This window comes from Cibotium barometz, chromosome 1 (genome assembly GCF_041138505.1).
Source record: "Cibotium barometz isolate CiBa-2024 chromosome 1, ASM4113850v1, whole genome shotgun sequence".
In the NCBI taxonomy this organism is placed as follows: Eukaryota; Viridiplantae; Streptophyta; class Polypodiopsida; order Cyatheales; family Cibotiaceae; genus Cibotium; species Cibotium barometz.
In genome coordinates this window covers 56,097,836-56,121,408 of record NC_141046.1, presented here as the reverse complement: position 1 = coordinate 56,121,408, position 23,573 = coordinate 56,097,836, and the positions used below count along the sequence as shown (strand labels likewise).

At 47.7% G+C, this 23,573-nt stretch overlaps 1 protein-coding gene across 1 annotated transcript in view; it reads left to right on the top strand.

Moving 5' to 3' along the window:
* The window catches only part of TAF2 (TBP-associated factor 2), a 172,530-nt gene that overhangs the window by 64,747 nt on the left and 84,210 nt on the right, over positions 1-23,573 (top strand). Inside the window, exon 8 of the mRNA XM_086803702.1 lies at positions 11,282-11,373. Coding sequence (XP_086659828.1) covers positions 11,282-11,373 — 92 coding nt within the window. The remainder of the gene's footprint in view (positions 1-11,281; positions 11,374-23,573) is intronic.

The window sequence follows — 23,573 nt, the reverse complement described above, 5'->3', positions numbered from 1 at the left end:
TAGTAGGCAGTCGGTGTAGATTAGCGGCAACAGGTCTAGACAATCCAGTCAGTGCCGACAGCAGTGCCGTATAGGCCATACGAATTGTATGGATCCGTATAGGGATACGACTGGCAGATGATGGCATGGCGCAGGTAGTTCGTGGCGTTTTGAAGCAACGAGGAGATCATGCAAATACCATGCTTCAATGATGATGAAGATCAAGAGAGGTTCATGCTTGTTTTATACTTGAGGGGGGGTCCTGCTTTTTGCCCAAAAGCTATCCATGCTTTTGTTTTACTTTTTACCTTTTACAATAAAATACTATCAAATATGGCTAGCTTTTCCAAAGTTCTTTTGTGCTTTACTTTTCCAGCTTTAGGACCTTGCTTTTTGGCTCTAGAGTTGCTTTTTGAAAAAACAGCTTTTGCTTTTTGGTCCTGCTTAATCCCCTCTTGCCAGTGATGCTCCTGGCTCATAGTCAACTTAGTTTGGCTTTTTGCTTTTCTTTGCTTTTTGACCAAAACTGGTGCTTTTCCATGTGCAAACCTTATGGTCTGTGTCTGCATGCCTTCTTCCACCAGTCCAGTGTCTTGTCAAGGGTTCCATCATGTGAATAGTGCTAGGAAGGCCAAATAGTTATAGGTGGAGCTGAGAGGTGAGGTCAGCTAGTGGGAGATTGGGGTCTACATATGTTAGATGTTGGTAGAGATGATCTTTCTAGGCCGAAAGCTGTCTCAAAGCCTCCTCCAGAAATCTGAAAGGAAGCGCTGTGATAGGTTGTGAGACTGCCAATGTGCTGTTGCTGCCCATCTATAGCGAGCGTGTGGCCTAGCCGTGCTGTATATGCAAACAAGGGGGCATCTTGAGTCTCCTCCCAATCCGCGGATCATGCCAAGCCCACTCTCCCGCGTCCCACTGCAAACGCATGAGAGGTCGGCACTCCCAAATCCATAGCCGCCATAGTCTCTCCCTAGCCACCTTGTCCGGTGCTGGATCTATGTGCCATTCCTGTGCCCGAAAACGAATCACCCTCACCCTCTGCAAGGTGCAGCGTCTGAAGTCCTCCAAGGAAAGCTCTGATCTCTCTAGTCTGCCATGGGCTTTTGTGAATTATGTGCAATTGACACATAATCAGCCCATTGGTGCTCAGAAATTTGGGAATTTTCAGCATTGCAATTATTTGCAGCCTTGGTACTCCAGCAAAACATTTGCAAAGGACTTTTTGGTTGCTTGGCATTGCACTCCGGTGCGTTTGGGATTTTGCCTGCAGGTGCTTTTTATAGCATATTGGGTTGCACAGGTTTGCATATCTCTCGGTAAAAAGATTTCAGCAAATGGCTGGAAATACGACCGATATATTCGGGGTTTTGTTCCAACAGGACAAATTGGATGGCAGTTATTACTCCCTCTGGAGTTTCAAGGTCCGGAATCTTCTTGTGGACAAAGGATTATGGGATTATGTGTCAAGTGAAGATTTATGCGCTGTTGTTGACATAGCACCTAACACGCCTAGTTGTGGTACTCAACAAGTTGTAGTACCTACTCCTCCCTCTTAGGAGCAGAAGAGATGGGATACTTGCGATGCCCAAGCAATGGCTTTGATTGCTTTGTCGGTAAAGTGATCAATCATACCGCATATCTGGTCTTGCAAGACCTCACGGCGAGCTTGGGATGTACTTAAAACCATGTATCAAGGAAGGAATGAGGCCAGATGTCACCATTTCGCCACCCAAATTGTCCACATGTGTTTTTTGATTATGTATGTACATTGGACTGACGTCCATCGTAGTTGCATATGCCGGGGATTGATGCCACTCATGTGATACTGTGGACTTGGCTTTCCGCTGGGACTTGTGCTAGTGTGTACATGCCCGGAAATGCTTGGAGGATTGGTGTTCCATTGGGTCTGGTACCTCGTGTACTTCTCTAGAGCACGTCTATTTTGGTATAGTTTTATGAATGGGGATTGTCCATACCAATGCTGCATTGCATAGCATCTTTATGTGCTTGCTTGCAATTGAAATTGCGTGTTGTTTTCATGCTTGTTTGACCAATGTGTAGTTCCGGGTAAGGGGACGCCCGTCCGTGAACCGTGTGTATAACTGTCTGCTGACATGGTTGTGGCATGTGACAAGTGGTGAATATTGGTCATAAACCTAGCTTTAGGAATTAGCACTAATTTATAAGTGAGTGTGTACACACTTCATTAAGTTTTGGGCGACAAAAACTCACTTATAAGTTATGACCAGCCTTGTGTTTGTACACACTGATGTCTCAAGGTGGACAAAACCCAATGCCCATCGCCCAGACCTTATCGCCTTTGTACAAAGGGAGCAACCAGGCACGTGTCCGCTGTAGCTTGCACCACAAGCCACTTGTCCTCTCTACCTGATACCTAGAGTGGACAACTCACTCTCTCTCTCTCTCTCTTCCCTCTCTCCCTAGAAGTAGGCGCCCCCTTCATGAGGCCTCTTTGGCTGTATTTTCTGCACTTTCTTCTTCCCAACTCCATATCTAAGCTTGCTAGTGTGTTTCCAGGTGGTGTACATTCTTCCACACACTCCGAATGACTGAAATTCAGCAAAATAACTCTTATTTTTGCTGTAATTTCTGGTCTTTTTGTTGAAAACCGTAATTTCAGTCCTCCTTTCTCAAGTTGAACCAAAGGGGAAGCTTTCCCAGGGTTCCCTTCGTCCTCTTGAAGACTTTTGTCTTGCGAAGGATCGTGACAAATCGAAGATTTCAACACACCAAACGCTTCCATCGCGAAGACTTCCACTGTTATCAACTCTACTTGCAATTTGGTAAGCTTTGATGCTATAATATGGAAGCAAGTAGTAGGAGGGAGGAACCGGACTCCATGTTTACATACCTTGTGTAGTGTTCTCTTGTCCTACGTGCTCTCTTGCAAATTGTTGCTACCATGTGTTGGTGGAACAATAGAGAGCAGATGGTAGGGAACATGGGCACTTGATAGGGTAGTGTGAGTTGCAAGTCTACACCGACAACTACATTGTTTGCAATATTGTTTTCATATGCATTGGTATGGAAATCTGGTTACTAAACCTTGGTGTATTTAAGTGTATTGATTTAGCATTGTGTTCATCCTTGTCACATTGGTATTAGAGCATATGGTTCTCTTTCACTTCTATCGTGAAAGACGAGCACGCGAACACTAGCTATCTCTACACTTAGAACACTATGGACAGCCATACAATGAATGTTGGAGATGCTTACACAAGAGGTGGGGACAATGAAATGCATGCCTCCAATGCTATACAGGATGAGCAAACTGATGTGGTGTACATTAGGGAACAGGAACATGTGGGACAAGAAGAAGAGTCGGTAGCCTTAAGGGATAAACTCACTCCTATGCAGGCTCTTCTTTATGCACAACAAGAGTATCCATATAAGATTCAGCTTTCTTGGCCTTCAAATGATCATGTTCCAATGGATCCTCGCGGCGGTAGAGCTTAGGGTGCTCCATCCATTAATGCCGGGGTGATTAGGCTGTCAAAAATCCAACCCTTCATCTCGGCTGCTAGAAATTGATGGGGAAACTTTACCGCTTTATGAGGGCTAGGACTACGGTGAGAGAGAGAGAGAGAGAGAGAGATTTACGTCTTACAAAAGGCCCGATGGACCTATGAGACAAAAGATGATTACAAGTATCCATGGAATATCATCATCATGGAAAACTGGAAACTATAAACCTAGTAATTGAAAAGTGCTAGGTAAATGCACAGAACAAATGGGGGAGCATGCTATAAAGTATACAAGAATGATCATAAAGCGCTCTATCCCGAATCTATGGAGGGGAGGGGTCCATGGAGGAGATCCATCATTGGGTAGGAGAGGGTGGCCACAAGATCTGAAATAGTGAAGAGAGGCTGAGAAGAAGAGACCTTCATTGTGCGTCCGTGACATGTAAGGATCACATCGATCGGGGATGGACTGGTGGTGGTTGTGGTCCAAGGGGCCAAGGTCGTCTCGCAGCTCGTAGCACTGTGGCTCGCGGTAGAGTGACCCCTATGCTCCTGGATACTGTCTTGGTTTGATGAAGTACCAGATCTGCTGGTGGAGTAGGCACAACATGCTGGGGCTGGAAGACGTTGGTGATCTTGAGCTGGGCTCAACTAGGTCGTGAGGTCTGTGCTTTGAGGAGGCTCTGTGTGTGTTGTCGTAGCTCCAACAAGAACAAGCCCATGCATCTCTGGTGTGGATAATCCATGATATGGCTAATAGGACTGAACCCCTCTCTGGAAAGGCAATGGTACCTCCCTCTGATCTCATAGTAGACTGAGTATCAGCATATATAATGCTCCTCGGACTCCACCTCTGTGTTGCATAATCTGCAAATGCTGTCCTCCTTGGGTATCCTCATTGCTCTGCCGGCCTCGATCTCTAGGGTATGGGATGAAACTCAGAGCTGACTAATGGCATGAGACATAAAGCAATGCATGTAGCCTGGTCTCTGTATGAACCCATCCTCAGTGAGCCTAAGGCCACATGGGAAAGCCTGAGGTATGGTGACTGTAGGTCATACTGGTAAGGAGGGAGCTGGTCAATCTGAAGCCCATATGCCGGAAACCATGTGATAACAGAGCCATACCAAGATGAGTGTGTGCCTCTCGCAGCAATCAATTGCCTGTGAAGACTCCAGGGCTAGGCGAGGGAGTCGTGTGGGGTCCATCTCTCTCATTCTCTGGATATAGGTAACTGTCTGGAAGAGTGCCTCTATAACCATGGAGGATGCAGAAAACTCCGCTCGAATAATATGATGTGGGACAGATGATTTGCTGAGAATCATCCGTGAAAGCATGAGGATCAGTGGCCGCACAATCCTCTGCCAGTCTGCCGAGGATAATCCCAGTGCCCAAAAGGGGACTGCATACATCATCGCTAGAGTGACCAAGGTGTCAAAGAGCCGCAGACTGATGGCACTGGTGCTCCAAGAGGGCTAGTGCTGCATATCCTCTGGTCAATCTATCGTGGGAGGCCTGCCGCATGGAGAAATGTCCCCCCGTATTGGTGAAGGCAACCCCAAGGTAGACATAAGAACTAGCTACCTCTACTCTACTGCTTCTGTATGTGATCACTGTATCCTTCATCACTTCACGGGAAGTGTGAAAGACCATCTCCTTGGTTTTCCCAAGGTTAACTGAGAGCCCCCGCTGTGTACAAAAATCCTGCAGTGCATCCATATGATGCTGTAGTCCGGCCTGAGAATCTTGGATATGCACTATGTCATCAGCATAGAGGAGTAAAGCAATGAGAATGCCTGCCAAAGATTCACCTCTCCCACCTGCCTGGTCAATAAAGGCTGAGATCTCATCAATATAGATACCAAAGAGTGTGGGGGATAGGGGGATCCCTAGTTCACCCCAATGGTCCCAGCGTGCTACTTCGAAACTACATCCATGTGCCATTTCAGCTCCTTCAAGTACATGCCCATGCATTTCTGATCCCACTGTATCACCTGTGCGAGTGGGCCAAATCGAATCTCCCCCGTATCTCATAGCAGCTAAACATATGTTTTGCCTCGTTTCTACCTCTCCAGTGGTACATACACTACATCTCCTCTCATCTCACGAGATATCCTGGACACGGCTGGTCTCTACCTTGAGGCGGAGGGAGGATACCTTGAGCTGGCCAAACATGATACACAGTGTGTGTGACGTGTGTCTGTATGAGCGGTAGTGCTTCCAGGCACATTTCCAGGAGCCCAGAACGAAGGGTTGGCTTTTTGACACCCTCGTCACACGAGCCTTGATGTATGGAGCAGCCTTCTAGGGGCCAGATTTATCTGATGAGGATTGGCAGCGAGTTGAGAGGCCCCATGTCATGGTGTTCTCCCATATGATCTGCAGCAAAGAGAGAGAGAAATGAAATGAAATGTTATATTAACGTCTCTAAGAGGCCATAGTGGCCTATGAGACCAAAACTGAGAGTACATCTCATCAAAGAGAACAACTAAATGAGACTAAAAAGTACAATAAACTGATTGTCCTACAGTTATAAGAACAGAACTATAAGACTCCGAGATGATACTGAGTAGAAAATACTGGAAAAGAGAGTAATATTAAATGTCTTAAAAAGACGCAATGGGTCTATGAGAGGAAAAGTAATACAATAGTGTCCATGTAATCTCGTTATGGTACAAAAGAAAATAAAGACGAGAGCTATGAGTTGGGAATGTTAAATCCGAGCCATATGATACAAAATGGGAATGTTAAATCCGAGCCATATGATACAAAATGGGATCATACGGCCTATGGAGCTAACCCCCCGATAGGAGGAGGGGACCATCAAGGATATCAACCGTGGGGGTAGTCTGAGAGAGAGAGAGAGAGAGAAAGCTGTATTAACGTCCACTAGAGGCCGAACTCGACCTATTAGACAAATCAATGTACAACTTTCAATGTCTAGAAAAAAAAAAGGACAAAATGAACATGAAGTAAACTATGAAAGTACTGAGCTAGTGGGGGGGTGTGATGGATGGAGCACTACTGCTAGAGGCTCAGTATGCAACCTATATGCGCAGGGTATACAAGAATGCAATGCAGATCTGTCTAACTCCAACCAGTACCATAATGGGGGTGTAATATGTGATACATAGGCGATGGCGAGGCAAAAATACCTCGGAGCATGATCTCTGGGTGTGAGTGTAAGTGAGCTAGCCGCTCCTTGCTATGGTGCTGATGTCGAGCCCGTATCTCTGTGATCTCCCTCTGATGTGGTCTAGGAGTCTGGTAGCCTGGTGCTCTCGGTCTCCGTCTGGCTCGGAGGTCCGCAGTGCGCTGGTGTAACCCCCTCCTGTGTCAAGGTAGGCACTAGGATAGATCTGTGGAAGAAATCACTGAGCTGGAGCTGTCGCCCACCTCTCCCTGTGGTATGAGTCCATAGCAACGTCTCTTTGTGGCGCTGTGTCTCTTGCAAGAACTGGCCAAATTTGTGCTGGTCTACGGACTCCATGATCTGGCGGAGTGAGGGATGTCCACTGAAGATGGTGGTGTATCTCTCTCTAATGACACTATATGCTGTGCATCTGCATAGATAATGTTCCTCACTCTCAACCTCCTCGTGGCATAGTCTGCATATCCTCTCTGCTCTCTAGGGATCCGTGCTGCCCTACCTGCCTCAATCTCAAGCTGGTGTGATGACATCCATCCGTTGAGATACGCATAAACTGATCTCTGTAGTATAGCATCTTCGGCGGTAGAGGCTGAGTGGGTGTAATCCAAGTCTCTTGAGTGTATCGCTGCCATAAATCCTGCCGAAGGACTTTGTTCCTCTCACTGTGAGAGAGCTGGATGTGTGGTGCATGTCTATCATACTGGAAAGGTGGCAGGATCTATGTCAAGACCATGCTGAGTGAGCCACTGTATCATCTGTGAATACCATGATCTCCTATCTCCACTCTCTGCAAGCTGCCTGGACACCTCAAAAGCTCTATGTGAGAGTTGATCTGATGGCATATCTCTGATCCTTTGTATGAAGAAGATCGTCTGGAAGAGGGCCTCTACTAGCATAGGAGGTGCAGCAAAGTCCGTCCGGACAATGTCATGTGGGACAGAGGGTTTGCTGCGGATCATCCATGAGAGCATGAGAATCTGAGGCCTCTCTATCTGAGACCATGTGGAGGTGGCGAGCCCAGTTGCCCATATTGCTGCGGCCTGCAGCATACATCAAAGCAGGGGTGACTAGTGTGTCAAACAACCACCCCTTCGTGCGGGGTTCCTGGAAGTGTGCTTGGTGACATTGTCTCTCTAGCATGGCCACAGCTGCATATCCTCGTGTGAGTCTATCCCAGGCTGCCCTACCCCGTCCCCACCACCGTGACCAATGAAGTCAGCCACCTCATTGATGTATAGCCCAAATAGTGTAGGAGAGAGTGGGCATCCTTGCTTCACACCTATGGTGCTAGCAATAACATCAGATATCCCCCCCGGGGCATCGTATGCGCCCGAAGACCTGCTCATATAAGGCATAGATGCCCCAAACCATCTCTGATGGGATCCCCAATGACTGTAGGCGCTGGAAGAGTCTCTCTCGTGGCACCGTGTCAAATGCTTTGCGGAAATCCACAAAGCAGCAGTATAATCTCTTCTCCCGTGCCCTAGCTTGGTCAATCAGACATCTCAGAGTGAATATATGGTCAATAGTGGAGAAAGCTCGTCGGAATCCAGCCTGCCTTGGTGCTCGCAGTCCCTCCTTCTCTGCATATGAGCTCAACTCTGCCTCGAGCACTGTGCCATAAAGTTTGGCCAATGTATGACCAATCATGATAGTCCTGTAGTTGCTGGGGTCGAGCATGTCTCCCGCTTTGTGGAGAGGCACGATGGTGTGCATAGTCCACTTAGTTGGTAGGCCCTCCACTAGTGCCCTATTAACGAGGTGAGCAACAAAGGGTCCCAGTGTGTTAGCTGCATAAATAAGATGCTCACTCTGTATACCTGTGTGGTTAGCCGATCTCCCATGCTGTAACCGGCGGATAGGTCTCTCTACCATGGAGGCGGTAAAGAAAGTAGAGGTGGTAGGGCGGGATTCCTGTGGCTGTGGTATGGGCGGCTGCTGAGGGATATGGTAGAGGCTCTTTGCATATGTGTGTCGTGTGTGGATCCTCAATCAGGGTACGAGGGTGAGGCTCTCTCATCTTGTGCCATGCAGTGGCTGCATCTTTGCTCATGAGAAGGTGGTATATATCCCAGTACTGTGCCTCCTCATATGCACGCCTCTTACGGCGTGTGAGGATCCTCATCTGTCGGCTCGCCTGTCTCTGTGTGATGGTCCACAGTGCTCTCTGGGCACGGAGGTGTCTATATAGCTCTCTGCACTCATCATCATACCACCAATTCTGGGGCATGCTCCCAGATCTATCTGTTTGTGCAATGTGTGAATGATGGGGGAAGTTGCGGGTGGCAGCCGTATGTAGTAGAGATGACAGCTGGGTGGTGAGTGTGTCTAGAGGTGACAGGGGATCCATCTGGAATAGCCCGTCATATACATGATGCTCATATATGTCTGCCAAGTCATGGGTGAAGTAGAAGGTTGTATGCGATGCCTATGTGGGCTGTGTGGGTGTTGGTGTGGAGCTCGCCAGTGACAGTAAGAGGTACGTGTGATCCGCACCAATAGGACAGGGGGGGATGGTGAAAGATGTCACTGCTGCCTGCCTGTGTGGTCTCCATGGACCCCATGATGTAGTCCACTGTGCTATACCCCCCCCCCTTGATTGTGGAAAGCATGTTAGTGCTCGTGAATCCTGCCACTGTCTCATCCCGTTATAAATAACGAGATGGTGTCGCGCTCCGAGCTCAAGTAAGTGATGACCATATCTGGTGTTATCTGGTCCCATGTCCTCTGACACCCTACAGGCTCCCGTGTCCTCCACCTCTAGTGTGTGCATCACCTCGGGGTGCTCGAAATCATAAATGTCGCATTGTCGGCTCTGTGTCCGTGCATTGAAGTCTATCATAAGGAGGACTTCCCCTAGGTTGGAGTAGTGTATGATCTCATCTAAAAGGGCTGCATATGGTGACTCTCCCAATGGCCCTGTGTCCTCCTCCTCGCCTCTACTCTCATCCTCTGCTGTCATGGCATATCTCGATCCTCTAGGAGAGAAGTAGCATAGAGCAATGTATAACACCCCGTCTGCTGAGAGCTGCAGTCTAATCCACATGTATCTAGCCTCCTGGTCACGTGCTACTACCTGTAGGCGCTCTTGTAGCTCTCGCTTGAAGAGTACCGCTATATCTCCAGATCCTCTCGATGTGCTCTGTCGTGTGGTCCCACTGTATGTAAACTCCCACTGATAGTCCTCTACTTTGGGGAGCCCCCTCTCTGGGTAGCCCCCTCTCTGGGCTCTGGTGCGTCTCTGTAAGTAGTATGATGTCCCGTCCCTCCATGACCTCCTCCATGTTGAAATATACAAGTGAATAGGGTGTGTGCGGGAACAAGCCCTTGGCTAGAGGCTGTAAAAGAGAATCTGTAAATGTGAGAGAACGTGTGAAAAGGTGAGAAGAATCTACTGGGAGAGAATAAAGGGTAGCATGAGGAGATTTAGGAAGTGTGGAGATATTCTGGGAGAGGTGGAGAGAATCAAGCAAAAGAGGTGGAGTGAATCAAGGAGAAATCAGTGGGATTAGATGCTTGGATGTAAACTCTATAAATTGAGGCATTGGCCTAATGAGAATTTGTTGGTTTTTGATTATCCATGCTTATACTAAGCTATCAGTTGATTGCTCACTAATCACGTCTTAATTATCGTCTAATCTCTTTGTTAATGATGTTGTTTCTAGCATTTGATCCACCATAGCTCATCACATGAGAGAGAAACTCCACAACCCAATGTAACCTGCGCCCCAACAGAGTAAAACCACCTCTGAGCCACCGATGATGTAGGCCATGTGGTAGATGTATGTGTGAGCACTTTAGTCAAGGTCACGGGTAGTTATAGTAGCCTTGGACACATAGAGAGAGAGAGTGTCAAGGACTATGAGTTTAGGGACTTGAGGCACTGGTCGCGGACTATCAAGTAAGAGGGAAACTTGGTATAGGGTCCAGGGGTGCTAGGAGAGTTCACTTGAGGGGAGGTGTTGAAATATAGAAGCGAATACGGTGTGTGCGGGAACAAGCCCTTGGCTAGAGGCTGTAAAAGAGAATCTGTAAATGTGAGAGAACTTGTGAAAAGGTGAGACGAATCTACTGGGAGAGAATAAAGGGTAGCATGAGGAGATTTAGGAGGTGTGGAAATATTATGGGAGAGGTGGAGAGAATCAAGCAAAAGAGGTGGAGTGAATCAAGGAGAAATCAGTGGGATTAGATGCTTGGATGTAAACTCTATAAATTGAGGCATTGGCCTGATGAGAATTTGATGGTTTTTTATTATCCATGCCTACACTAAGCTATCAGTTAATTTCTCACTAATCACATCTTAATTATCGTCTAATCTCTTTGTTAATGATGTTGATTCTAGCATTTGATCCACCATAGCTCATCACATTGCTGTAATTTTAACACTCCATCCTCCCAGGATGTGTCCAAAGTGCTCCATTGCAGTTCCAAACTGCTATGTGTATCTGTGAATCTGGATCCTCCATAGCCGATGTCCCATAGGCCGCTTGGCACTAATCGGTGGCCTTGCCATAGATGATGACATGGCCATCGCGATAGAATGCTCTCTTGCCCTCTTTCCGGGCCTGTAAGACTCTCGGCATGCATGTTTTCTTGAGAGAGAGAGAGAGAGAGAGAGAGAGAGAGAGAGAGGATCAAATTCTATTTCTTTTTGTGGATGCAGCATGGCTATTGGAGGGCTTGTCTGTTTTTCTCACTGACATGTTTGTAAAGCGGCATTTTGGAAACAACGAATCGTATTACCGTCGCTTTAAGGTTCTGGGTTTCTTACTTATGGTGTTTGTGAAGTAGGTTCATCCATTGCTGCTGCGAGGTGTTTATAATGGGATTATGTGCAACATTCTAGTTGAACACAGGAGAAACATACAAATTCTTGCACAAAAAATTTCTTGCACTGTTGTTGTTACGAATTTCTTGCACTATTGTTGTTTCAAAATTGAAACTGTTACTTGCTTCTAGGACTTCAGTGACTTAGCTGTACAAATATGAAAGGAAATACATTGCATCTTGAATTTATACAGTAATTATAATATTCCATTCTTCCCTGAGAAGTATAGTTTGGTGTGTTCGTTACGGATAGTTTATGTTCTTTGGTTTTCTATTTTCACCTAGAGACATTTGGGGTTGGGTTGCTCCTCCTAATTTTGAGTTCGCCTCTGCCTTTGTTGTGCTGCCTGTTCTTACCTTTTTTGTGATATATGACACAGTAGTAGAGCTGCCTGCCCTGCATTTACGTTGTTTATTGTTTGTTCTGTAGTTTATTATTCAGAGCTCGAATGGATGACATGGTATAGTGCAGTAGTGGACCTGTTTGTCCTGCATCCACGTGATATTTTGTTTGTCCTCTAGCTTACCATTTGGGAGCTTTCACGTATGGCGCAATGTGGCTCATAACTATTTTGAACGTCAAGGTGTCTAGAGGTCTTCCAAATGTGTGAAATTATTTTCACATGTGTCTTAGACCTGCACACTTTTCACAGGCTGAAAGGCGGGCTCTCCCTCCCACTCATTCTCCATTTCTGTGTTCTTATAATTGGACAGACATTCATATTTGTTTTAAGGACATTGGATTAACTAGTAGGCACTGAAGACTTACGCCTGGTGATATATGAGAACATCATTACTTGCATTTCGATCCTCCTCTGTCCCCATTTCCCAAATCCTGACCCCATCAAGTTATGAACAAGCCAGCTCGTGGTACTAGGTACCTGGAAGTGATGGTCCAAGGCAGCAAGCAGGCCTGCGCAGCTGAACTGGATCACTTTGGTAGGAGAAAAACTATCTGACTGTATCCTGATGTGAGGTTTTAAAAATCATAATCCTGGTTTTACCAAGATTCTATGTAAGATCCCTCATCACGCAAAAAGACTGAAGTCATCAAGGTGTCTTTACAGCCCCTTCGCTGAATCTGAAATGAGGTCGATGTCATCTTCATATAGAAGAATAGGCATTCCTGTCTTGTCCAGCCGTGATCTTGTACTCCACCACCTGTCAATGATTTGTGAAATCTAAACAATGTACACCTTGAATAGAGTTGGACAGAGTGGATAGCCCTATTAGATCCCCTGGTGCTAGTACCTGTCGAGTCATAGATGCATATAGTGTAATCAACTTCCTAGTGGAAAATGTAGTTCCTGAGGGCCTCTCAAAAGCTGTGGTCTCAATGTTGAAAGAAAGCCATATAGAAGTCCAGAACACAGCATTTGACTCGCCGCCTGTGTGCTCTCTCTCACTGACTCAATGATAGCCCTGACAGTATAGATAAGATCAAGTATTGAATAGTTATGATTAAACCTGCTTGCCCTATGGTTGTGTGCCTTGTCTCTGCCAATGAATTGATCTCAGCCCCCAAAAGTGCCCCATATATTTTAGCCAAATTATGATAGTCAGTAGTTATTGGGAACCAAATTTCTCACCTAAAAGGAGGATATGTCCTTGTTGGGCAAACTCCACTATCTGCAAAATACGGACATAAGATGACTCACGATCCTGGCTGCCCACCATCAGGCAGATCTTCTCAACGGCTCCTCTTTGCAAGCTTTGTCCCTCCTTTGGGAGCAAGTTTTCCTCCGACCCCTTTGGTGCTTGGGAGGCCCTTAGTCCTTTCCTCTTTCAACAGCTGCCCTCTTACGAGGAGCGATTTCAACAGCCGCTGTTGTTCACCGGCCCCCCCTCCAGTCACACCCTTGGATCTTATTCATACGTTGCATGAAGCCCCCTATCCTCAAGGATGGTCCAGACAATGGGCACCTCGCTTTGTTTGGGAACCACCCCAAACAACCCCAAATAGCAAGAGTGGTTGTTGGGGGTCCTGGAGGCGAACACACCTATCGCGTAGTGGAGATAGCAAACCAAGGTGCCCCTGTGAATCCATTGAAAGGCCTCATATGAAACCTTCTTGGATCCCTTGGATAAGATCTGGCAGGTGAGGCTGGAGGCACAAGCTGATTGCCTTGACATGAATTTTTTAGGTTGTGCCAAGGAGCGTGATAGGGAATCTCTGGTGAATCTCCATCCGATCTGGACCCTCTTAGTAGATAAAGGTGAATAAGGCACCTGGCTAACCTCTATGGGAGCCCTCAGGCTGTCCTTCAAAAGGTCACAATGGTGCAAGAAAAAGAAGACTGAAAGTCCTTCCTCTACAAGGCAGTTCTTGCTGGGTGAATCTTGAAGAGCCTGCTTGATATCATTGGGAGACGAGAGACCACTGGAGGCTAGCTATCACGAGGCTAGCAAACCTGATCGTGTGCATGACTTTGCCACGGGGTCGGCAGGTCGTACGAGAGGAGATGTTTATAGGTATCGGAGGCAATGGCTTGGACTGGGAGGGCTCGGAAATAACTGTGCCCTTCTGCCCTCCAAGGTGCCGAGCTCCATCACAGTGGTGGTGGGGTCCTCTCAAAGTGAACAAATCTCCTCTGACCCTGCCTCCCGCATGGGTCCAGAAGGAGGCGTAGGTGTGGTAAAATCTCGTCTACTCTAGGAGTCTCAATGGCCTCAAGGGAGGCTTCTCTTGTGCTCCTAGAATGTCTCTAAACTCTTTGTCACCAAGGTCCGAAGAATACTGTTGATCTCCTTAAGTGCCCCACCTAGGGTGGTTCCAGCAGTTCCTCTGCAAAAGGGAAGGACCCCCAAATCTCATCATGCGGGTGCACGCCCGGTCGTGGACTAGAGAATCAGGAATCCTCACTGATTGTTGGTGGTCCTGCCACCACGGGTCATTTAGGTGAAGAATAACCGGAGGATGGTCGGACATAGTGGTGCTTGCAAGAAATCCCACTCTGCCTCCCTTGCCGCGTACCCACTCATCCACCTAGAAACGGTTCAAGCAGGCCAGTTTGGCTGCTGCCTGCGCTGGTCTTACTAAGAGAAACTAAGGCTCTTACGGGGCCGGCCGATCTCTGGGAGGAGCCAAGCGTCGTATCCTTGTAGAGTAAAGAGAATCTTCTCCCATGTTGCCCCTTCTGAGCCAGTCACAGTGGTGTCAATCTTAGTTGTTTCTCATACCGGGATGAACCTATTCCTACTGTATGGTTTGTACGGTACGATTTGGTATGTGGTACGAATTGACCATTGGCAGTTTTTTGACCCTTCCAAATTGAAAATGTCAAAGTTTGTAAGTGTAAAAAAAACCATATTTTATCGTACAGTATCCCAAAATTTGATATCGTACCCAGTATTCCCGTATGGTACCGTACCGTGACAACTATGGCATCAATGCCGCTGTTGGTGTGATCTTATGAAGTCTCTATTATGTTACCCCCCCCCCCCCCCCCCCCCCCTCTGCACCTGAGGCCAGTGATTAGCGAAACATTATGAGCATTTGTCCTTGGATTGTGGGCCAAAAACGATGAGAGGATTTTCTTGGGCCCCTCTCAGGGCGAGCCTTTGATGGACCCCACAACCTCCCCCCAGCGACTGGCTGCCCCCCACATGGTGTTCAAGATGGTAAAACTTAGCTGACGCGAGAAGGTCCTACAATGATGGGAGATGATGGCTTGGATCCTCCTGTGGTGCCGTGGCCGTGGGCGAGGGCTATGGGTATGGGGCGTCGAGCTATGCATAACTTAGTGGCTCTGTCGAGTGTCACACCTCTCAGCCGAGCTCCTGCACTAGCATGTGGTCTGGGTATGGTGGGTGGATCGGCCCTCGGAGTGCTCTCTGTGCTGGTCCTCGAGCAAGTACAGCTGATGTGGATCTCACTAAGGACTCCCCGTGTGTGTGGAGCTCTAAAAGAAAAAGTCCTAGGCATCAACATTGATCTGGGAAGTCCATGATCCTGGAAAGTGGTTCGAACCCAGATCGAAAGAGGCAATGGAATCTCCCCTGAATCTCATAGTATACAGGGCATCGACATATGTAATGATCCTCTGTCTCGGGCTTTGTGTGACAGAGTTGGCATATCCTGTCCTCTGGTGCGGCCGTCTTGGCCCCATATCTGGCAATCTCCACTCTGAGCTGGTGGGACGAGGTGTGGATCTGGCCGATCGCACATCTCACCCCAAAAGATAGGTGTGTGTCTATATAGCATGGACGGATGATGAAATCATCGTCTGTCAGGCATAACAGGTGATCTGTGTAGAAGGCCATCTTTGTCCCCAATGGACGACTAGGTGAACTCCATGTCCTCTAAGTATCCAATCTGACAATGTCCTTTCTGATAACCCTGTTCCGCTCTGTGCAGCTGAGAGCAAATGATGGGGCCTGTATGCTGTACTGGAAGGGGAGGAGTGCCTCCATCTGCATACCGTGCATGCAAAACCAAGTGCCTACCTGTGCATACTAGCACTCTGTATCTCCCTTGAGTGTCAGCTGTCTCGAGGACTCTAGGGCTAGCCGGGGTATCTATCTAGTGGAAGCTCGCATAGCCTGTGCCAGTATGTCATTGTCTGGAATAGAGCCTCTGTCACTATCGGTGCAACCCCCATCTCTGCCCGCACAATCTCATGTGCATGCCATGCATGCCAAACCAAGTGCCTACCTGTGCATACGAGCACTATGTATCTCCCTCGAGTGTTAGCTGTCTCGAGGACTCCAAGGCTAGCTGAGGGTATCTATCTAGTGGAAGCTCGCATAGCCTGTGCCAGTATGTCAGTGTCTGGAATAGAGCCTCTGTCACTATCGGTGCAGCCCCCATCTCTGCCCGCACAATCTCCTGTGGCACTGATGGCTTACTCCTAATCATGCGCGAGATCATCGCCACTAGGGGCCTCTCCTTTGGCTTCCACCCATCATATACCTCCTCTGTATGTGTTAGCCAGCTCTCTCCTCTGTCTTCTCGTGTGGCATAAGCTAGGACCCCAGATGGGGCACCATACAGTAGTGCAGGTGTAACTAGAGTATCAAATAGCCAAAGTTTTGTCCTCGGCTCCTGAAACTGTATCTGTGAGCACTGCCTCTCTAGCGAGCCAAGGGTTGCATATCCCCTCATCAATCTAGCGTCGGCTGCCTTCCGCATCGAGAACTGAGGTCCAGCAAAAGTGATCCCAAGGTATACATATGAGGTAACATACTCCACATGCTCTCCACTGTATGTAAACTGTACTGCAGATCTACTTATCCACTGTGAGGAGGTGTTAAAGATCATGACCTTGGTCTTTCCATGGTTCACAGTGAGGTCCCGGTTCTTGCAAAAGGCCCATAATGCATCCAAATGCCTTTGCAGCTCCTCTGATAACTCAAAAATAAGAACAATATCATCTGCATACAAGAGGATTGGCATCAGGACTCCTGCCAAATGTGCTCCTGGTCCTCCTTGTCTATCTATGTAATCCGAGATCTCGTCAATGTAGACCAAATAGAGTAGGAGACAAGGGGCAGCCCTACTTCACCCCAATAGTGCTGTGTATGATCTTTGAGTCACCTCCTGGAGCCCGTACTCTGCCTGTGACTGACTCATAGAGTGTAATGATCCCCCACAGCATCTCTGCTAGCACTCCCATATCTTGCAGTCTCCTCATCGGTCTGGCTCGTGGGACAGTTGAAGGGGTACTCAACAGTTAGGGTTAGGGTTTGGAGGTACTTCAAACAGAAACGTGAGAGACAACTGGTGAACAACCCAACCACGATGTGCAGCCAATGCAATGACACACCTAAGTGTCGACATACGGGATGTAGGAGCAAATGTCATAATCAATGCCCTTCTTCTGTGCATAGCCCTTTGCAACTAGACGGGCTTTGTACCTGTCAATGGATCCATCTGCATGTCTTTTCAACTTATAGACCCACTTAGTACCAATTGCTTTCTTGCCTTTGGGCAGATCAACCAAATCCCATGGTTGATTCCTTTTAATAGACTCAAGCTCATCCTGCATGGCTTTATTCCAATGCACATTGTCTCGTGCATCCACAAATGAATCAGGCTCATCATCATCCTGTAAACTGGCTGCCATAACCATATTCAAATCCATGATGTGTGCATGCTCATTGGTCCTTGTCTCCCTACGAGTACGACCAGCAAGAGGACCCTCTAGATGGCTGTCCTGTAATGTCCTCAAATACCATCTAGGTATGTGTCCAATGGACAACAAATTCTTCTTTTATCCCTGGTACATATAAGACATGTATAAGGCGAAGAATAGAGCCATCAATGGCTGTGAGCTAAATCTCCCCAATGCTAGGAACTGGATATGAAGCATTATTGGCACACTGAACAGTTTTGCCAACAGGGGCAGGGCCTACATGACAAAACAAATCCCTGCGAGATGTGATATGCTTTGAAGCACCACTGTCAAAATACCGAGTAGATGCATGCTCTGTCATACTGAGTGCCTGTGAAGACCAAGAGGCATCATAGATGCATGTGTAGAAACAGTAATCCCTGTCCTCAACAAAAGAAGCAGTCTCCGGAGGGGCCTTTGCTTTCTCTTTGGCAATCCTCTTTCTACACTCTGTGATGTAGTGACCTGGCTTCTTACAGTAATGGCATTTGCCTTTCTTCTTGGGCTGTCCATCACCTTTCTTGGTATCCTGAGATGAACCACCATCACCTGAATTCTGATTTGAACTCTTTGGCTGAGATTTGCCTTTCCCTTTTTGACCTGTAGTAAATGCTTGTTCAGCTTTTCTGTTTATATTCATGTTCTTCCTGATTTGCTCTTCTTGTAGCAAGAGAGCAACAAGTTCCTGATACTTAAGGGGTTCAACAGCATTCCTCATGCTGAGGTTCAAAGAGGTATGAAAAGCCAAGTAAGATCTTGGCAAAGAGTTCAAGATGGTGGACACAAGCTGTGTCTCAGGAATAATCTCATCCACATTGATGAGTTGCTCTCTCAAATCCTGCAGCTTGTTCAAGTGGCTAGACATATCATCTCCTTCATGCATTTTCTGATTTTCCAGCTCTCTTTTCAAAAACGAGATCCGAGCCTCATTACGAGCAGCATACATCTGCTCCAAAGTCACCCATGCATTCCGTGAAGAGCCAGCTGAACGAATATGAGGTATAATAGACCTCTGTACTGACAATGCAATGAGTGACAAGGCTTGTGCATCTCTGGCATCCCATGTCTTCTGAGCATTTGTTCTTTGAACAGGCAATGGCTGACCTGGTGCCTGTACCTGTTGTCCTCGTCCACGAGCACCCCCTTGGGGAGGAGTCTCTGGAGCCAATGGACCTGGACGTGGTTCATCACCACTAACAAAATCCCAAAGACCTTTTGCCACGAGCACATTTCTCAGCATAAAACTCCACAAGGAGTAGTTCATGCCATCCAACTTGTCTTCCTTAGACAAATACGTTAATACATCACTCTGCTGTTGATTTGCCATTATGCCAATGCACAATGTTGTACCTGTGTGTCAAAAAACCCTAGCAACAACGCTGAAAGCAACTGTACTGTACTGAATACAGCTAACCCAAATATGCCTGCACTCTCAATCCTCTGAATGTGCAACACAATGCACCACTGACTGAGTAGAGCAGCACAAATGGCTTACACAGTGCCGAAATGCCCAAAAATGCTCAAAATTACTGCACCCAAAACCTTGCAAAAAACTGGTAGAGATTTCTTTGCAAGAAAATCTGCTTGTATCTGCCAGAAAATTTTCAGAGAGAAAAATGCCCAAATTTCAAAACTTGTAAAGCTTACCACAACTGTAATTTTTGCAGGTACAAGTCGATTGTATTGTGCAGGTACACGCAGCAGGTACTGTACGGAAACTACAGTCGATTGGTTGGCTTAAGATATGCGCAGCAGGTACTGGACTGCTGTACTGTGCAGGTACGGATGACTGTACAGCTACAGTACTGTATGATGACTGTACGGAGCAGACTGCAGGTTTGGTCGACTGTATGGCGGATGTACAGAGCTCCAGTCGACTGGTACTGTACTGTGCAGGGCGAGCAGGTACACAGCAGATGTAGGTCGCCTGTACGGACAGCTGTACGGCTGTCTGCGCAGGACTGTACTGCTGTCTGCGCTGGAGTGGCTGTAGCTGATGGCGAGGACCAGCACGTACAGGGCAGGGGCAGTGTACGGAACATGGCAGTAGCCTGTACGGAGCTGTGTAGCTGTCGGCGAACTGGACGGACAGCTGCAGGGTACGGAACAGCTGATGGCGAGCTAGTATGGGCAGTTGCAGGCGAACCAGCTCTGATAGTACGGACAGCTGATGGCGATGGCCTGTACGGATGGCTCTGATACCAAGTGAAGGGGTACTCAGCAGTTAGGGTTAGGGTTAGGGTTTGGAGGTACTTCAAACAGAAACGTGAGAGACAGAGGAAGTAACACGACTAGCTCTTGTATTCAGTTGTAATAAAGTGAAGTACAATAGCCACATAATGAAGTGACCTAATAGATGTGTTCACATGGTCCGGCCATAAAGTGTGCCGGGTGGACCAAATCACTTATAAACTATTATAAGTGAAACTAAGCTAAAACTGGGGGAAAAAACCTCCACTAACTGAAGTAAAAAGTGCCCCAGTAATCTACTGATGATCAAGATATGATCTAGTGTGGAGTGGCCTCTCCTGAAGCCTGCTTGCCCTGGTGCTCTGATTCTGTGCTCCTTGGACCATCTACTAAGCTCATGCTCCAAAATCGAACCATAAATCATGGCCAAGGTGTGACCAATCATGATAGTCCTATAGCTTCCAAGATAGGTACAATAGTATTCGATGACCAGCTGATGGGGAAGCCCTCACATAAAGCCCTGTTAAACATGTGAACCAGTAAAGGGGTTAGCGTGTCCCTAGCATGGGAGAAATGCTCGGTGAGGAGTCCATCATGATCCTGTGCTCTCCCAATCTGCATCATGGCAATAGCATTTCTCACCATGCTGAGGTGAAAGAAGGAAGAGTGTGGGGGAAGAGGTTCGGGTGGATGGGGGAGATGTGGCTGCTTGGGGACATGGTAGAGAGAGGTGGCATAGGTGTGCCGGGTGCTGGGTGAAGTAATCGGAGTTGGAAGGCGATAATCCTACAAGATCCTCCCGGGCTCCTTACAGTCCCTTCCAAGAAATAGCTGGTATAGCTCCTGCTCAAGCCTGGCTAGGTAGGCTCTCTTCTTTCTCCATGTGAGACGTCGAAAGATCACTCGCGCCGGTGAGCGGTGGATCCGAGAGAGAGAGAGAGAAAGAAAAGAAAGAAAGAAAGATTTTATTAACGTCTTCCAAAAGACCGAACTCGGCCTATGAGACAAATCGGAGTACCTGTATGGGGTATCCTCTGTCATCCCAACAAAATGAAAAAGTACTGAATAAAAAAGCTGAATCTGGGTGTGCAGGGGATGGAGCTCTATTACTAGGAGAATGCAAAGCTATATGCATGGAGTATACAATCATGATATGCAACCTAGCTAGCTCCATCCTGTACCATACTGGGGGTATAAAATGGTATACATCAGTGAAGGGGGTGTCCACAGCTCCCTGAAGAACATGCCTGGGTGTGCTCTGAAGCGAGCCAGTCGCTCCGCACCCTCTCTGTGAAACTGAGCTCTGATCTCTGTCATCTCTCTATGGTATAGGCGTGGTGTCGGAAAGCCAGGTGTCCTCTGTCTCCTGCGGGCTCTAAGTGTCTCTGCTCTCTAGAGAGTAATTCCCTGCCGTGTAGGGGCTGGGAGGGGTATGGATCTCTGAAAAAATGTAGTAATCTGTGTCTGTCGCCCCCCCTCTGGAGCTGTCTGAGCCTGTAATAATGTCTCTCTGTGGCGCTGTATGTCTAGAATGTATCTCCCCAGTATGCGCTGGTCTGCTGTCTCAAAGATCTGGCGTAGGGAATGTGGCTCTCTGAATAAAATGGGATATCTCTCTCCGATGGCTGTATATGCTCTGCATCTGCATACATAATGCTCCTCACTCTCCACCTCCTCTCTGCACAATCTGCATACCCTCTCCTCTCGGGGGATCCGTGCTGCTCTGCCAGTCTCAATCTCCAATCGGTGTGATGAAACGCTGAGCTGACCAATAGCCACTCGGGAGCCGTGTGGTAAAAAGCCCTCCATGTATCTAGGCCTCTCTATAAATCCATCATCAGTGATACTCATGAAGTGATCTCTGTAGTATAGCATCTTCGGTGGAAGAGGCTGTGTAGGCGATATCCATGTCTCTCGTGTATAGAGCTGCCATAGATCCTGTCTCAATACTCTGTTCCTCTCACTATGAGAGAGACGGATATGTGGTGCATCCCTGTCATACTGGAATGGTGGTAGATGATCCATGTCTAGGCCATGCTGTGAGAACCAATGTGTGACCTGTGCATACCATGATCCTCTGTCTCCTGCCTCAGCCAACTGTCTAGATGCCTGAAAAGCTCTGTATGATAATCTGTCCTGTGGCATCTCTCTGAATCTGTCTAGCAGGCATATAGTCTGAAATATGGCCTCTACCATCATAGGAGGCGCAGCAAACTCTGCTCGGATAATGTCATGAGGTACTGACGGTTTGCTGCGTATCATGCGTGCCATCATGAGGGCCTGTGGTCTCTCTATCTGTGTCCACCAATGAGTAGCAAGGCCTGGCGCCCATACTGCTGCTCCATACATCAATGCCGGTGTGACTAATGTGTCAAATAGCCACCCCTTCGTCCGGGGCTCCTGAAAATGCGCCTGGTGGCACTGTCTCTCTAGCATAGCCAATGCTGCATATCCCCGTGTCAATCTAGCTCTGGCTGCTGAACCCATGGTAAAGCGTGTGGCTGCTGCAGAGAAGGTAACCCCTAGGTACACGTATGATGTCACCACCTCCACCTGGCATCCTGCGAGAGTGAATGTCAGCTGACTCCTGCCCTGTCTCGATGTATGAAAGACCATAACCTTGGTTTTCCCAAGGTTCACAGTAAGACCCCTCTGTGTGCAGAAATCATGGAGTGCATGTAGATGCTGCTGTAGACCACCTGGGGACTCAGACACCAATACAATATCATCAGCATAGAGCATAATATGTACTGAGGTACCTGCTAGATCAACTCCATCTCCGCCTCCCCGTGTAATGAAGTCAGCCACCTCATCAATGTATAACCCAAATAGCGTGGGGGAAAGTGGGCATCCTTGCTTCACACCAATGGTGCTAGCAATAGTCTCGGACATACCTCCTGGACATCTGACTCGCCCAAAAACCTGCTCATATAATGCATAGATGCCCCATGTCATATCTGCTGGTATGCCAAGAGACTGTAGGCGTTGAAAGAGCCTCTCTCGTGGTACTGTGTCAAATGCCTTGCGGAAATCTACAAAGCAGCAATAGAGCTTTCTCTTCCTCACTCTGGCCTGATCAATCATACATCTCAAAGTGAATACATGGTCAGTGGTAGAGAAAGCTCTCCTGAAGCCTGCCTGCCCTGATGAGCGTAAACCTGCTCGCTCAGCATATAAGCTAAGCTCCTGCTCCAGCACTGCACCATAGAGTTTGGCTAGCACGTGGCCAACCATAACCGTCCTGTAGTTGCTCGGATCGAGCATATCCCCTGTTTTGTGAATCGGCACAATGGTGTGCATCGTCCACTCTGCAGGCAAACACTCTGCTAGAGAGAGAGAGAGAGAGAGAGAGAGAGAGAGAGAGAGAGAGAGAGAGAGAGAGAGAGAGAGAGATGAGATGAAATTTTATTATTGTCTTTGAAGGACCATAACGGGTCCATGAGACACATGTCGAACATACATGAATACATAAGTCGATGCGCTCGGGAGCCTCATCGGAAAGCATAATGAAACTGACATGTGTGAAACTAGAACTGAAACTGAAATGAAAATAAAAAAGGTATGCAGCATGCTATAAGTGTACATCATGAGAAGCATGTCATGCCATATAGGTACTCATGAGGGCTGGGCCCCCTCGTCAGGTGCACCATATTAGTAGAAGAAGTCGTGCCCCTCCACCTCTCCTTCCTAGATCAAGTGGATAATCTGGTCCCTCGAGAGCCCGCGATCCGTAGGCGACAATGGAGGGTCCCCCCCGAGGTGTCTCTGTCTGAATGCCCGTAATGTCCTCTGACGTCGTGAGACCAGTCTCTTGTACTGGCCTCT